General features: G+C 28.9%; 1 protein-coding gene across 1 annotated transcript; it reads left to right on the top strand.

Moving 5' to 3' along the window:
• The first annotated feature begins 4,789 nt into the window (after nucleotides 1-4,789).
• On the top strand, nucleotides 4,790-12,381 carry LOC106776732 (ankyrin repeat-containing protein At5g02620-like). Its single transcript, XM_014664203.2, has 6 exons — nucleotides 4,790-5,129; nucleotides 5,239-5,730; nucleotides 6,326-6,463; nucleotides 9,688-9,741; nucleotides 11,122-11,579; nucleotides 11,661-12,381. Exons 1-6 carry the CDS (start codon nucleotides 4,790-4,792, stop codon nucleotides 12,225-12,227), a joined length of 2,049 nt encoding a protein of 682 aa, XP_014519689.2. The 3' UTR covers nucleotides 12,228-12,381.
• Nucleotides 12,382-13,923: the final 1,542 nt, after the last annotated feature.

Genomic DNA, 13,923 nt, shown 5'->3' with positions numbered 1-13,923 from the left:
CTGGTGACCCGGATGATCGGCCTGGTGACCCGGATGGTCGGCTTGGATGATCGGCCTGGTGACCCAGATGATCGGCCTGGTGACCCGGATGATCGGCCTGGATGATCGGCCCGGTGACCCAGATGGCCGGCTTGGTGACTCGAATGGTCGGCCTGGATGATCGGCCTGGAGGTGCCTAGGAGACCGTACGGTCCCTGGGGTACTGTACGGTATATATATATATATATATATATATATATATATATATATATATATATATATATATATATAAATTCATGATAAGTATACAAATTTCTAAAAATTAAAATAATATATAAATTAGAACTAACATAATATTTAATTGTCTAATATTTGTTAATAGAATATTTAGTATATCTTAACAATATTAATATAAAATAGTGAAATTTTATTTTGGAGATTTTAACCACTTCTATATTGATAATAGTATTGATTTATAGCATTCATCATTTATATTTCAAAATTATCAAATACAAATAGGTATATCCATAAGGAATTTGAATAGAATACGTTGTTAAATAGACGAATGATTTATTTTATTTAACATTATCATGTTTTTAAATCTAAATTTTTACCTATACAGAGTATCCGATTTCGATTTTATCATTATTTAGGTAGAATACGATATTTATCGTAAAAAATGGTTGAGTAAATAACAAAATATATATATATATATATATATATATATATATATATATATATATTGCAATGAATAAATAAAATATTTTCTGTATTTTGAATGTAGAAGTGTCACCCTACTACAGTTTTAAAAAACAAGCTATATATTAGTCCATAAATGAAAATATTAAATTTATTAATAACATTAATCTTTTAAGTTGCGATAAAATTAGGAGGGGAATGTTTATAAAAATTATACTTTTACAATTAATTTTTAAAAATTAAATAAGATTTTTTTATCAAAATCTAATGAAATAACAATTTTATGTTAATGAAAAGTGATACAAAAGAGTTTTTAATATAATTTTTTTCAATTTAATACTATGTTAAAAAATTAAAGATTAAACCTAACTCAATTTTTTAATTTAATTTTACAATATCAATTCTTTAAATGAATTTCTATTTAATATATATTATTGATGTAAGTATTTTTTTAATATAATATAAAAATCATAAATTAAAGTTAGATTTACAATTCAGTTCTTAATCATGATATAAAATTATATTATTTTTTATTAATATGAAATCTACCCGTTTTACTCTTTTATATTATATTCAATTTTCTTTTTATATTTTATCCTTTTTCTTCTCTTTTATTTCTTTATTGAATTTCTTTTCCAGGTAAAAAAGAAAAACTTCAACATCATTGTACCATTTGCTTGTGTCTTTTCTTGTGAAAGTGACACGACCCTTTAATTTCCTCGAAATTTTCACTACTAAAAAAAGAGGAACTATGATGCATATTTGACGGGTCAAGTCAATTAAAAATATGTATAATAATAGCACAGACGTATCTTCTATTGACCCATCCTTTCTATAGTATGGGAAACAACTGAGAGATGTGAAAACTTTTCTTAATTCCAAGTGCAAACACATGTTTGATGGATTTAGTTGGTCTATATTTTTATTTCGTATTAAAAAATTATTATTAAAACAAAAATGAGAGTTAATAATTATAGCTTTATAGATATATTTTTTACATAGTTCAATTTAATTGATTAAAAATAGAAAACAAAAATCAATCTGTTTTTGTATCATATCTTATTTTACCCATAAATATTTATAATATTTATGCTTTAATGTGAACACCGAGCACACACATTCATGTTTGCTTTAATATAAAATAAATTATAATATATGTCCACTTCATTGGTAAGGTTAGTACATTTAGTAGCAATGAATCTTTAATTAGCACAGAAGCAGTACAACAAATTATTAAATGCATCTTTTAACCTTGACCTATGTAAATTGTGGGTCTTCTTTTTCCTAGAAAGCTTTTGTAATATGATTTGTTATATAATTTGAGTTATATAATTTGTATTAACTGGTTTATATAATTTCGAATTAGGTTTAATAATTTTGAATTGTTAGGATTGAATTAGTTGAAAATGTTCTCTCTATCTGTATATGTTTCTGATTTGTCTATATGTTATTCGTGTAAGGAGGCCACATGGTGACTTAAGATTTGAGAATGTTGATAGTAGTCTAAGTTGACAGATATGGTTTTTATTGACTTTCTTTTCCATTGTGTTACAAGGCACCTTCCTCATACATTAATATTATTGATGGGTCACAAGTGCATGTGTTTTAGAAGTTATAACATAAACAATAATTGGTGGATTACACCGTATGGTAAACGAAAATATTTAGGTTTGAATTTTATTGTTTTCATAATTTAGAATTTATATACATTAATTAAAATTATTGTGTTTTATGTAAAGATTTAATGTGATTGTTTCAATTTCAGAGAAGACACTTCAACTTGTGAAGAAACACTGGTTAAATATGTAATTCAATTATATAATAGTATGTAGTAGATTTTAGGATATAGTAAATTCTAAGTTTATGTTTCTAAGTTGTTTTATATTTTTGTACATTATTATTAGTTTAATTTTGTACATTAGATTGATTTATGTTTCAAAGTTGATTTATGATTACATTAGATTGATTTATGTTTTAAGAAGTTGATTTATGATTACATTGAATGTATTTATGTTTTGATATAATTTTTATTCAAAATATATGCTTATGGATTGTTCTAACTATAAAATTATATGTAGGTTGAGAATGTTGCAGAAATAGACCTGCTCTTAAAAAAAAAAAACAGGAGAATATGTCTCGATTGTGACCATAACCGAGACAAAAAAACCTCTTACGACATCGGTTCAGACCCCAACCGAGACATAAAACTGGCTAAAGAAGAAAAAAAAGAATCATACTGTCTCGGTTCAGGTCCCAACCGAGACAATAACTGTCTCAGTTCAAAGGGAACCGAGACATAAAGTCCTGCGAAAAAAAATTAAAAGAAAAACAAATAGTACTTTGGTTGACTTTGAACCGAAGTGAAATCGTCCACCTTTTTACCTCAGTTATGAACCAAAATATAAAAGTTTATAGTTTTTGCCTCATCTAGATATACTTAAGCTCAAGAACTGTTACCAAATAATCAAAATAATCGTTATCGTTTCTCTTAACTGCACTAATAGTCATTACGATACAATGTGAGAAGAATGTAAAATTAAGAAAAAAAAACGTCATACAAAAGAATGAAAAGATACTAAAAAATAGAATTAAAGGATTTAGATTCTATCACAGGTAATTTATTATTTAACATAATATATTTTGAATTTTATTTTAAAAATATCACCGCTTTTAATTTATTATAATGGCTAGTGATTTAAGAATCATAATAAAACCTGCGTCTTTTTCAGTCTTTTTCAATAATCTACTATGACTTTTATAATATCTAAGAAAATATAAAATTATTTTTTAACATAATATTAGATTGAAAAAAATATATATTTTCTTACATATTAAAAAGTCATATTATTTCTGTTTGATATGAAGTCTCCCCGTTTAAATATGCTTTTTTATTCAAGATTCAAATATACTTTTTCTTATATTTTATCTTTCTTCTTCTCTCAATTTTTTTTATTGAATTTCTTTTACTCTTTGCTTTTGTATCTTTTCCGGTGACAATTTATTCTCCTGGGAATTTTCACTACTAATAGAAAAGGATGTATGATGCATATTTGACTGGTCAAGTCAATTAAAAATATGTATAAAAATAGCATAGACTTATCTTCTATTAACTAATCCTTTCTATAGTATGGAAAAAACGGGCAGGTGTGAAAACTTTTCTTAATTCAAGTGCAAATACATGTTTGTTGGATTTAGTTTTGGTCGTCATATTTTTATTTTGTATTAAAAAATTATTATTAAAACAAAAATGAGAGTTAATAATGATAGCTCTATAGATATATTTTTTTTACATAGTTCAGTTTAATTGATTAAAAATAGAAAACAAAAATCAATCTGTTTTTGTATTATATCTTATTTTAGCCATAAATATTTATAATATTTATGCTTGCTTTAATGTGAACATTAATGTGAACACCGAGCACACACATTCATGCTTGCTTTAATATAAAATAAATTATAATATATGTCCACGTCATTGGTAAGGTTAGTAAATTTAGTAGCAATGTGAATCTTTAATCAGCACAGGAAGCAGTACAACAAATTATTAAATGCTTCTTTTAACCTTAACTTATGTAAACAAATATAATATAATAATAATAATACTAAATATACATAAATAAAAATAAATAATATTAAACATATGTTAATAATATTATAAAATATATAAAAATATGATACGAATAGTAAAATTATGAAATAATAACAATTTCAAATATAAAATTATTACTTAACTTAATTTAAATTAATCACTAACAATTATTTAATTTTAAGATAACTTATATATTCTAGTTACATTTATTTTAAATTATTTTTATCAACGAAAATCATTCAATTTCATAAATCATAATAATATATTTAATCTATTTTTTAATTTTCATAAATTTAAAGGAGATAACAAAACACAGATAACATACAAAATCCGTAGAAAAACACTAGATTTTCTTTATGCAGCGTTTGGTACAACCAACTTCAAACTATTTGAAGTTTACCAAATCTTCAGAGGATAAAAAACTCATTTTTGAGAAATGTACAAAAATATCCTTCACTTGAACAATTCAGCATACTAAAAACTGAAAAGAGAATTATGTTCTTGTCTCCCTTTATATAAAGGATGGGAAACAAGGAAAAGCAAGGAAGTGCAATGGAAAACATTGGTGTTGCATCCCACGGAATAGTTCGTGAAGAACTCACAAGATACAACTATGAAGAATGGAAAATTCTAATGAAAAATTATCTGAGAGGGGAAAATCTGTGGGATGTTGTGGAGAGTGGTTCTGCATCCACACCCATTGATGCACGGAAAGACGCAAAGGCTCTGCATATCATTCAACTATCATGTGCACCAAACATTTTCGATCAAATTAAACACTTCCAAACTGCCCACATAGCTTGGAATCACTTGGCTAAANTTTGCATATCTGAGTTTAAAGTCCAACCTCATATTCAGCACGGTAAGTGTTTAGATGCATCTTCAAATTTTCTTTATATAAAGTATATATTTACACATAATATTAACTTCAAATATTTATTTACGTTTTAATTTGGATGAGACACACACAGGTGTTGTATCCGAAAACACTAGTGAGCACAAAGCTTTATACAAGTTTGTGAAAAACGGTGATTGGAAAGGTGCAAACTCATACTTGAGAGATCAACCCAATGCCATATTTTGGGCTCCGTCTTCAGGGAGAACGGTTCTTCATGTTGCAATAATAAAAGGACATATGACAATTGTGAAAGGGTTAGTATACTTAGGAAAGAAGCGATTAATAGAAATGCAGGATGAGGATGGTAATACTGCTCTTGCTCTTGCTGCTGGTTACACTGGAAACCTTAATATAGCAAGACGTTTTGTAAATGCGGAAGGCGGCGAAGAATTGCTTGGTATAGAGAACAAAGAGGGTGAGATCCCTCTTCTTATGGCTGCTAATTCAGGATGCAAAATAATGACTCGTTACCTTTTCTTTCAAACTCCTCGCCATGTCATGGATGACCAGTCTTCACATAATCGAGTTTTGCTTCTGAAACGATGCATCCAAGCGCATATATTTGGTAAGCAAACCAACCACAGTACATCCATATACGCTGCTTCTCTCATTCTCTTCTTCAAACCCTCAACCTTCCTCCTTCACATGCTCCTTTGATTTATGTAATATATATATATATATATATATATAGTTATCAAACTCTCGAGTTAACTCTTAAACTCTTACGAATTTACATTCTCAGACATGCTTCCGAATTAACTCAGAAATAAACTCGTTTTCTGTGTAAACTTGGTAGAATCACAAGTTTGAAACGATTTTTCAAGCTTGAAAGGAGAAAAAATTAAGAAAAATCATCATATTTATGTTTTACAACATTTATTTTTATGAACAATATATCTATAAATTTTATTTATTTAAATTTATATAATTTTGTAGACTTATTTAAATTAAGATATTATTTATATAAATAATATTATTTATATTATTTATATAATTTTTTCATCGATATTGATAACTTTATATATATATATATATATATATATATATATATATATATATATATATATATATATATATTGGAATATCATATTTTGCAGTTAACAGCATGTTTAAGAAAAATGAATTTAATACTGAAATGGTTGCATGGTTTGAACTCGCAGATGTGGCTTTGACATTGCTTAAGTCTTACGAGGAACTGCCCATTGAATCCTTACGCGTCTTGCTGGATTTGGCTCGAGTGTCTTTTGCATATTTTCCGCGTAGTCCTGGGAACACAATGGTTTTTTGTTTTAGAAGTGGTAAGATTTTGCACATAGGACTTTTGACCTGACAACCTCTTTTATACAATGCTACTGCTTCTTGATAATTTCAAATATATGTTTTTGGATTATTCTGAATATTTTGGATTGTTAAATATATGCAGGTTTGTTTTTGTAATTGAAAATATTACAGAAACAAATTTATTCTTAAAAAAAATATAGGAGAATATGTCTCAGTTGTAACCATAACCGAAGCAGAAAGTCATCTATGACATCGGTTCAGGTCACAATCAAGACAAAAAAGCTGACAAAAAAGCAAAAAATAAAATAATAAAAAACACTCTACTATCTCGGTTCAGTAGGAACCGAGGTGAAAAGTTTGTTCAAAAAAAATAAAAAAAGGAAAAACTCTACTACTTGGATTATCTATGAACCGAGGCAAAATCCTACCATTTTTCCCTCGGTTCACAATCGAGGCAAAAAACCTATCCCTTTTTGTCTCGTCTGTATGTATCTCGGTTACCGAATCGTTGCCTACAGACAAAAATAACCGTTATCTTTTCCCTTGACTTCACTGCTATATAGAGAAAAGTTTTGATAGAAGATATTTAAATCTTGAACATATTTTACAAATTCGAATCTAAGAGATCTTTGAATATTATTCCACACAATAATTAAGTCAAAATATGTTTCTGGAATCACTTATAATATAAGTCAAATATGAAAAAAGTGATTATCAATTTTTCAAGTTAAGTGCTCTTTTCAGCATAAAAATACATATTTTAAGCGCAATATTGTAACCGCTATAGTATGTAATACATGAGCTAAAATACTTGTACAGGAGAAAGTAAAATAAAATTAATTATAGTAGAGAAAACGTGTTTATTGAGAGAAAATATTATCATTGTTCATATTAAAATAGCTTATTTACCGGAATAATATTTTGCATTATTATAGTATCAGAGTAAGAATCTCTAACATTATTATACAGTAATAGAATAGGAACAATTTTGCATTATTCTCTCTCACGTATATAATTTCCATTCAATTATACACAAGGTAGAATTCTTTTTATTTGTCCTTTTAACATGGTATTAGAATAGGAACGATCCTTCACTAAGTTTTTCTTTCTATCCTTGTTTTCATAGCTAACAATGCAAATGAACCAAATTCCAATAGTTTTTATTCTTTTCATCATTCTGATCATCTTGGAATGATACTTGTTTACAAATCCTTAGATGGAGTCTACTATTCAAATTGGCATAGAGTCATGGTCATCTCTTTGAATGCAAAATCCAAATTGAGTTTTGTTGATGGAACTCTCAAGGCATCTTTTGTTGTCCATATGCTTTGGCTGCTGTATATTAGCTTTGGCTACTAATTAACACTGGCTCGTACTTGATGTGAGTTGACTTGGTTATGATAATTGTTGAAAGGTTAGGGATATTGCATCATAAATTGACATTGTTGTATTGTGAAAATATAACAACCTTACACATTGCAGCTAACCCAATATTTCATGAAAGAGCTAGATATATAGAGATGGATTGTCACTTCATTGGTGATAAGATTCAAGATGGTTCATTCACAACTAGATATGTACACAAACACAAAAATAGCTTTTAACGTCTGTTATTTTATACTTTTGATGTCTATTAAATGTTTGATGTCATAGTGGGAGACGTTAAATTGACGTCTTTTAAATGTATGACGTACGTCTATTGTCTTTGAACAGACGTCAATTAACGTCTATTGCATTTATAACATACGTTAATTAACATCTGTTGTAAGAACAACAGACGTCAATTTTTGTTTTTTTTTTTAAAAAAAATTCAACAATATTTTCTTCCACTAAAACCATGAAAGATCAATATACAACACAAGAATACACCACAAAAAATTCCAGAATTTTAGAAGTAGTAACAACCAATGAAAATGAAACAACTAATATATGAAACTAACCGTGAAGATGAGGGAGTAGATAGGTGCCCCTGTGAGGGTGAGGAGAAAAATGCGCACAATAAAGGTCTGAGAATCGCCATTGCAATTGTCCCAAAACGTGCCCAAGAACTGCACCAAAAGCTAATGAAAACAAATTTTAATCGATGCAATGAAAGATAATGGTTTCAAACGTAATATATAATTGGTGCAAAATGTTTTTAAACAGTGCAAAATGGAAGAAAACTTACCTAAACTTTAATGGCGAACGAGAGCAAGCAGAGGAGGATGTTGAACGCAACAAGAGAGAAAACGTGTAACTAGTGCTCGCATTCTAGAGTGGGTGAAAATGCAGGGTATTTGACGTTGGTCCCATTCCCAGCCAACGTCTAAGTGATAAAAAAAATTAATATTGGTGCCTAAAATGAGGTAATTTCGCACCTTTTTGACGTTTGTGGGAAGGGAGGGCGACGTCTAAGTAGCAAAAAAAATATATTGGCGCCCAAATGAGGTAATTTCGCACCTTTTTGGCGTCTGTAGGGAAGGAGCCAATGTCTAAGTCGTAGAAGAATTAATAATGACGCTTAAAATGAGATATTTTCAAACATTTTTTACGTCTGTGGAGGGGAAAGCCGACATGTAAAGGCAATAAAATAGTGATTTTTCAGTCCTGTATGCAAACCATTTGACGTCTGACCTTTGGGAAGCCAACGTTTATATCTTATTTGACGTTGGTAACCCATTTAACTGACTTCTATAATGACGTTTTATTTACAAAATTATCACCAGTCATTTTTTACGTTGAATTTTCTTTCGTTAGACGTTAAATGCGTGACATTAAATGTTATTTCTGCACTAATGGTACCTTTAGCTGAACAACTTGTTGATGTGTTCACCAAACAATTGGAAAAAGAAGTTTTCTCTACCATAAAATGCAAATTTTACTATCTAACTTAAAGGAGAGTATTAGAAAATAAATCATATCACAAGATTATTGAAAGAAAATATTGTCTTAATTTTCCATATTAAAATATTTTGCTTAAAGAAATAATCTTGCATTATTATATCAACATAGTAGCAATAATCTTGCATTATTATAAAGTCGGAGTAGGAATAATCTTGCACTATTATAGTAACAAAGTAACACAATTATAGAGATAAAATAACATAATTGAAGATTCTCTCTCATGTATATATTCATGATATTTTCATTCAATTATATATAAGGCAGAATTTCTTTTATTTGTCCTCTTAACAAGATGAAAAATAATATTAAGCACAAAAGATACGCGACTGACTTAAACTTGTTCTTATGGTTCTTTCAGGTACTTTAGTCGATTTCATTTTGGCAATTATGAACATCTCTAGAAAGTTTGTGAGTAAGTATTGCTTTGTCTCTTTCATTCATCTTTTTTGAGTTTATCACATATTTAAATAGGATCGCATACATGTAAACATGTATCTATAAGTGATTTAAACGAATTTTGACGCGTAAACATATTAGTTTGGAAAGTTAAATTAAAATCATTAATTTTAAATAATCAAGGTTTTGGAAATGAGTGTCTATTCTTTTAGTAGTCCAAACTTAACTAATATTAGTGATCAATTTATAGTTTAATTGACAAACAAATTATCATTTTTTATTCATAATATCGAAACTATTTTAGATATTAATATTTTAAGTTTATTAATTTGTATCTAAATTAATTATTATAATCTTAATTTCTTTAAAATCTGAAATAATTATTTTAAGTACACGAAAAATATTTATTTTAAAGATCTACAATTTTTTTTAAAAGAAATCACCTTGTTACATTATATCATCGACATTAAAAGGTGTTACTTGCTATTGTTAGGTCACATTTGACTAAACATATTATATATGTTGATATCAAATGCTACATAACAATATTCTAAAAAGCATTAGCTCTTTGAAAATGAATGTCTGAAGCTATTTTATGAGGTATAAAGTTAAAATTGGGTGATTTTATAAGAAATAAAAATATTTAAATCATTATGTTATTACATGATGCTATGTGTATCAACCAAGCAATTTTGAATTTACAGAATAATAATATAGTAACATATACAATATTTAACTTATGAATGTAACCAAGTTCTATTCAACCTACCAAGTTGAATATTTGGATTAATTGATTTAATTTAGTGTGTCTAATTAAAATTAAATTGATAATGTGTTCATGAATTAAACTGGTAATTAGTCTATCTAATTTAATTTCATAATAAACATATAAAATAACACCCATGCTCAAAGTTATATCTTGCATCCATTTTTGGATCATATTAGTAAACTTGATTTTTTTTTAATTATTTATTTGAAGAACTATAAAGGTTTGAAATAATATTTATTAAATTGTAAAATAAATTTATAATCATCAAATGTGATCAAAGTGTGGATATGGATTTTAAAATATTGTTGGTTAAGAATTAAAGATGTGATGATATTTTTTATTGTTTGATTCGAATTCCAAATCAAGTTGGATTAGCGTATTAAACTCTTATTAAAAAAAATAAAAAACTCAAACAACTTAAAGAAAAAATTGTAATAATCGATTTAAAATTACACTAATGGTAACTATTTTAGATTCGATAATTACAATAAATTCTGTCTACGGAGTCTAACATTCTGGAGGGTAAATTCTGAAATTGTTTGTTCGTTGAAATGATGAAATTTCTAAATATCTTTTGTTAGTAAAACCAAACCATAAGTAATTTTATTTTCCCTCCCATTGTTTCAGAATGGGCAATGCATTCATGTGGACTGAAATCCAAAAATAGAGAGAGTGTACTTGGACAGAAGAATGAATTTCTACAAATATTAAGATATTATAAAGATAGTGTTTCGAAGTTGAATAGTTCACAACTCCNGGANGCTTTGGTGTATGATGCCATGTTGGAAGCAGCAAAGCATGGAAATGTTGAGTTCATAAATGCTATGAGGAAGGCTAACCATGACCTCTTATTGGCAATGGACAATCATGGAAGAGACATATTCTCGTATGCGGTTCTTCATCGCAAACACAATGTGTTCCAATTCATGCTTACTCGCTCTGAAAATAAGGATATAATTAACTATACAACAGACATGTTTGGCAATAACTTATTGCATTTGGCGGCACGTTTAGGACCTTTGTCTGATCTGAATCGCAGATCCGGTGCTGCTCGGCAAATGAAAAGAGAAATTGACTGGTTTAAGGTGCATTCATCTTCATTAGTTTTTTCTCTCTAGTGCAATATATAGTCCATGCATGCATTAACGTGGATGAAATGAGTGCAGGCGGTGGAGGAAGTTGTGCATGTGAAATGTAGAGAAGCCAAAAATGATGAAGGTAAGAAGCCTGAAGAGATATTTATGGAAACACACAAGGAGCTGATGAAAGATGGAGAAAAATGGATAAAGGAAACAGCTGGGACATTTGCAATTGTGGGTGTTCTCGTTATAACTGTCATGTTCGCTGCAATCTTCACTGTCCCAGGGGGTCTCCATCAAGACAGTGGAATTCCTATTTTTATAAAGGATAAACGGTTTACTGTGTTTATTGTAGCTGATGCAATCTCTCTCCTGGCTTCTATCTTTACAGTATTTATATACATTGACCTTCAAACATCGAGTTATGCTCCGACAGACTTCCAAAGAAGATTGCCCACCAAGATAATGTCAGGGCTTGGGTGCCTTTCCCTCTCCCTAGTGTCCATGATGATTGCCTTCTGTGCTGCGCTTGGAATAGTTCTACAAAAATCATGGTTGTACAAGCACATCTTTGTAGCAGTTGTCATATTGGCTCCATTCAGTTTACGCCTACCCTTCAGTTTTGCGTTATATTGCAGAGCACGCCGACATTAACTATCATTTGAAGTTATTAGTTAATGTTTTTATTTTCTGTACTGTTAGCCACGTTAGGTGGTTTCAACGTGTGCATTTGTTTAACAGTTTCTCTGTTTTCCTGCTGTTTAGCCAAGTTTTAGAACGTTATTTATTTTCATTACTCAATTAATTTAGTGGCTTTTTATAGGAAGTTTAGCACTTTGCTACTGTTACAATTTGTTATTCTGATTCAGCTCGTATTTATGAAAAGATCATTATTGAATAAAATTATCATACTTCCTCTTTTGAGTTTAACGTGTTTTCATAACATGATCCCTATATATTAGTGTTCAAATACAGTGGACAATTCTCATTCAGGTCCATAATCCATAAGTTGATCCCTTCACTTCTCAAAAAATAGTTTCTATTTTTTTAGTCCATTTAATTGAGATTTTTTTTTTTTAAAGTCATAATCTTAAAAGTCTCGTGTGAAAGGGATTGAGACACGAGTTTGTGGGATTAGTCTTCTAATATTAACTCATTTCAGTTTTTATTTATTTTATAACATTTTTAAGTGAATTAACTTATCTTATTAAAACTTAAATGCATATATATTAGTATAACCTGTAAAGTTTAATAAAGATGTTTTAAGTTAACAATCAATCAAAAGAAAGCACAAACTTTTACTATAATTAACAATTTTTTCGTTATGTTGATTAATTTATTATTACATAACATTGTAGCATATTGATAACACTCTAAATTTGCTTATTTTTTTTGTGTTTAGATTGGGCTTTGGTTGGATTGGCACTGTTACGATTGAAATTGGGTGCTGCAGGTGAAATTGGGCGGGTGTTGATCCCTCCACCTCCCCAATCTTTTGAATTTTATTTTAATTACAAAAATATTTTCTTTTATTTTTTTAACCTTTTTATTTTTTTATTTTAATATTATTTATCCTTAACTTAACCCTACTTCACTTTTACTCTATTCAAAACCTCCCACCCCCAGACTTTTGAGATCCGTTCCTTAAATCTGAGATTCGTTTTTCTTCTCTTTTACTCTATTCAAAACCTCCCATCCCTCCAAACTTCTGAGATCCGTTTCTCAAATTTAAGATTCTTTTTTCTCCTCCCACCTCCGTCACAGCCTACAAAAACAAAAAGAAAGCAAAATTAAAAAAAAAATCTTTTTTTTTTCAAATTACATCAAGAAAAGCTTAATCTTTCGTTAGAATTTGAACCCAAGTTCTAATATTTTTTGTTTCTGTTATCTAGGTAGGTGGCAAAAGACCAAATACCGTGTAATCAGAATATGAGTTTGTGGCTACGGAAGGTTGAACAGGAAACAAGGTAAACTCTCAATGTTGCAGCTTCAATGAAGGGTCTTCTTCCACAAAAGCATGGTTTGTTGGTGGGTTCCGGTGAGTCATGGGAGATAAACTCGGTGTTGAGTTTGCTTCGCGCACCGGAGTTGACCCGTGTCTGAAACTGAAGCTTATTGGTGACTTCATTGATGGAGCAAGTGGAAGCTTTGAGTGAGAGGGAAAGCAAGGAAATTGCAGTACAGTAAACACTCATTTTGTACTTCAATACTAAAAATACTGAAATTTAATTCATATATAATATAATCAATTGAAAAAGTTAATTAATATATTTATTTTTAGCAAGATAAAAGTATTTTGATTGTCAGAATTTATCTTTGTTAATTTAAATATTAGAATTTGGACCAAAAG

The sequence above is a fragment of the Vigna radiata genome, chromosome 11 (genome assembly GCF_000741045.1).
Source record: "Vigna radiata var. radiata cultivar VC1973A chromosome 11, Vradiata_ver6, whole genome shotgun sequence".
Lineage (NCBI taxonomy): Eukaryota > Viridiplantae > Streptophyta > Magnoliopsida > Fabales > Fabaceae > Vigna > Vigna radiata.
This window is presented reverse-complemented; position numbering and strand designations above follow the sequence as displayed.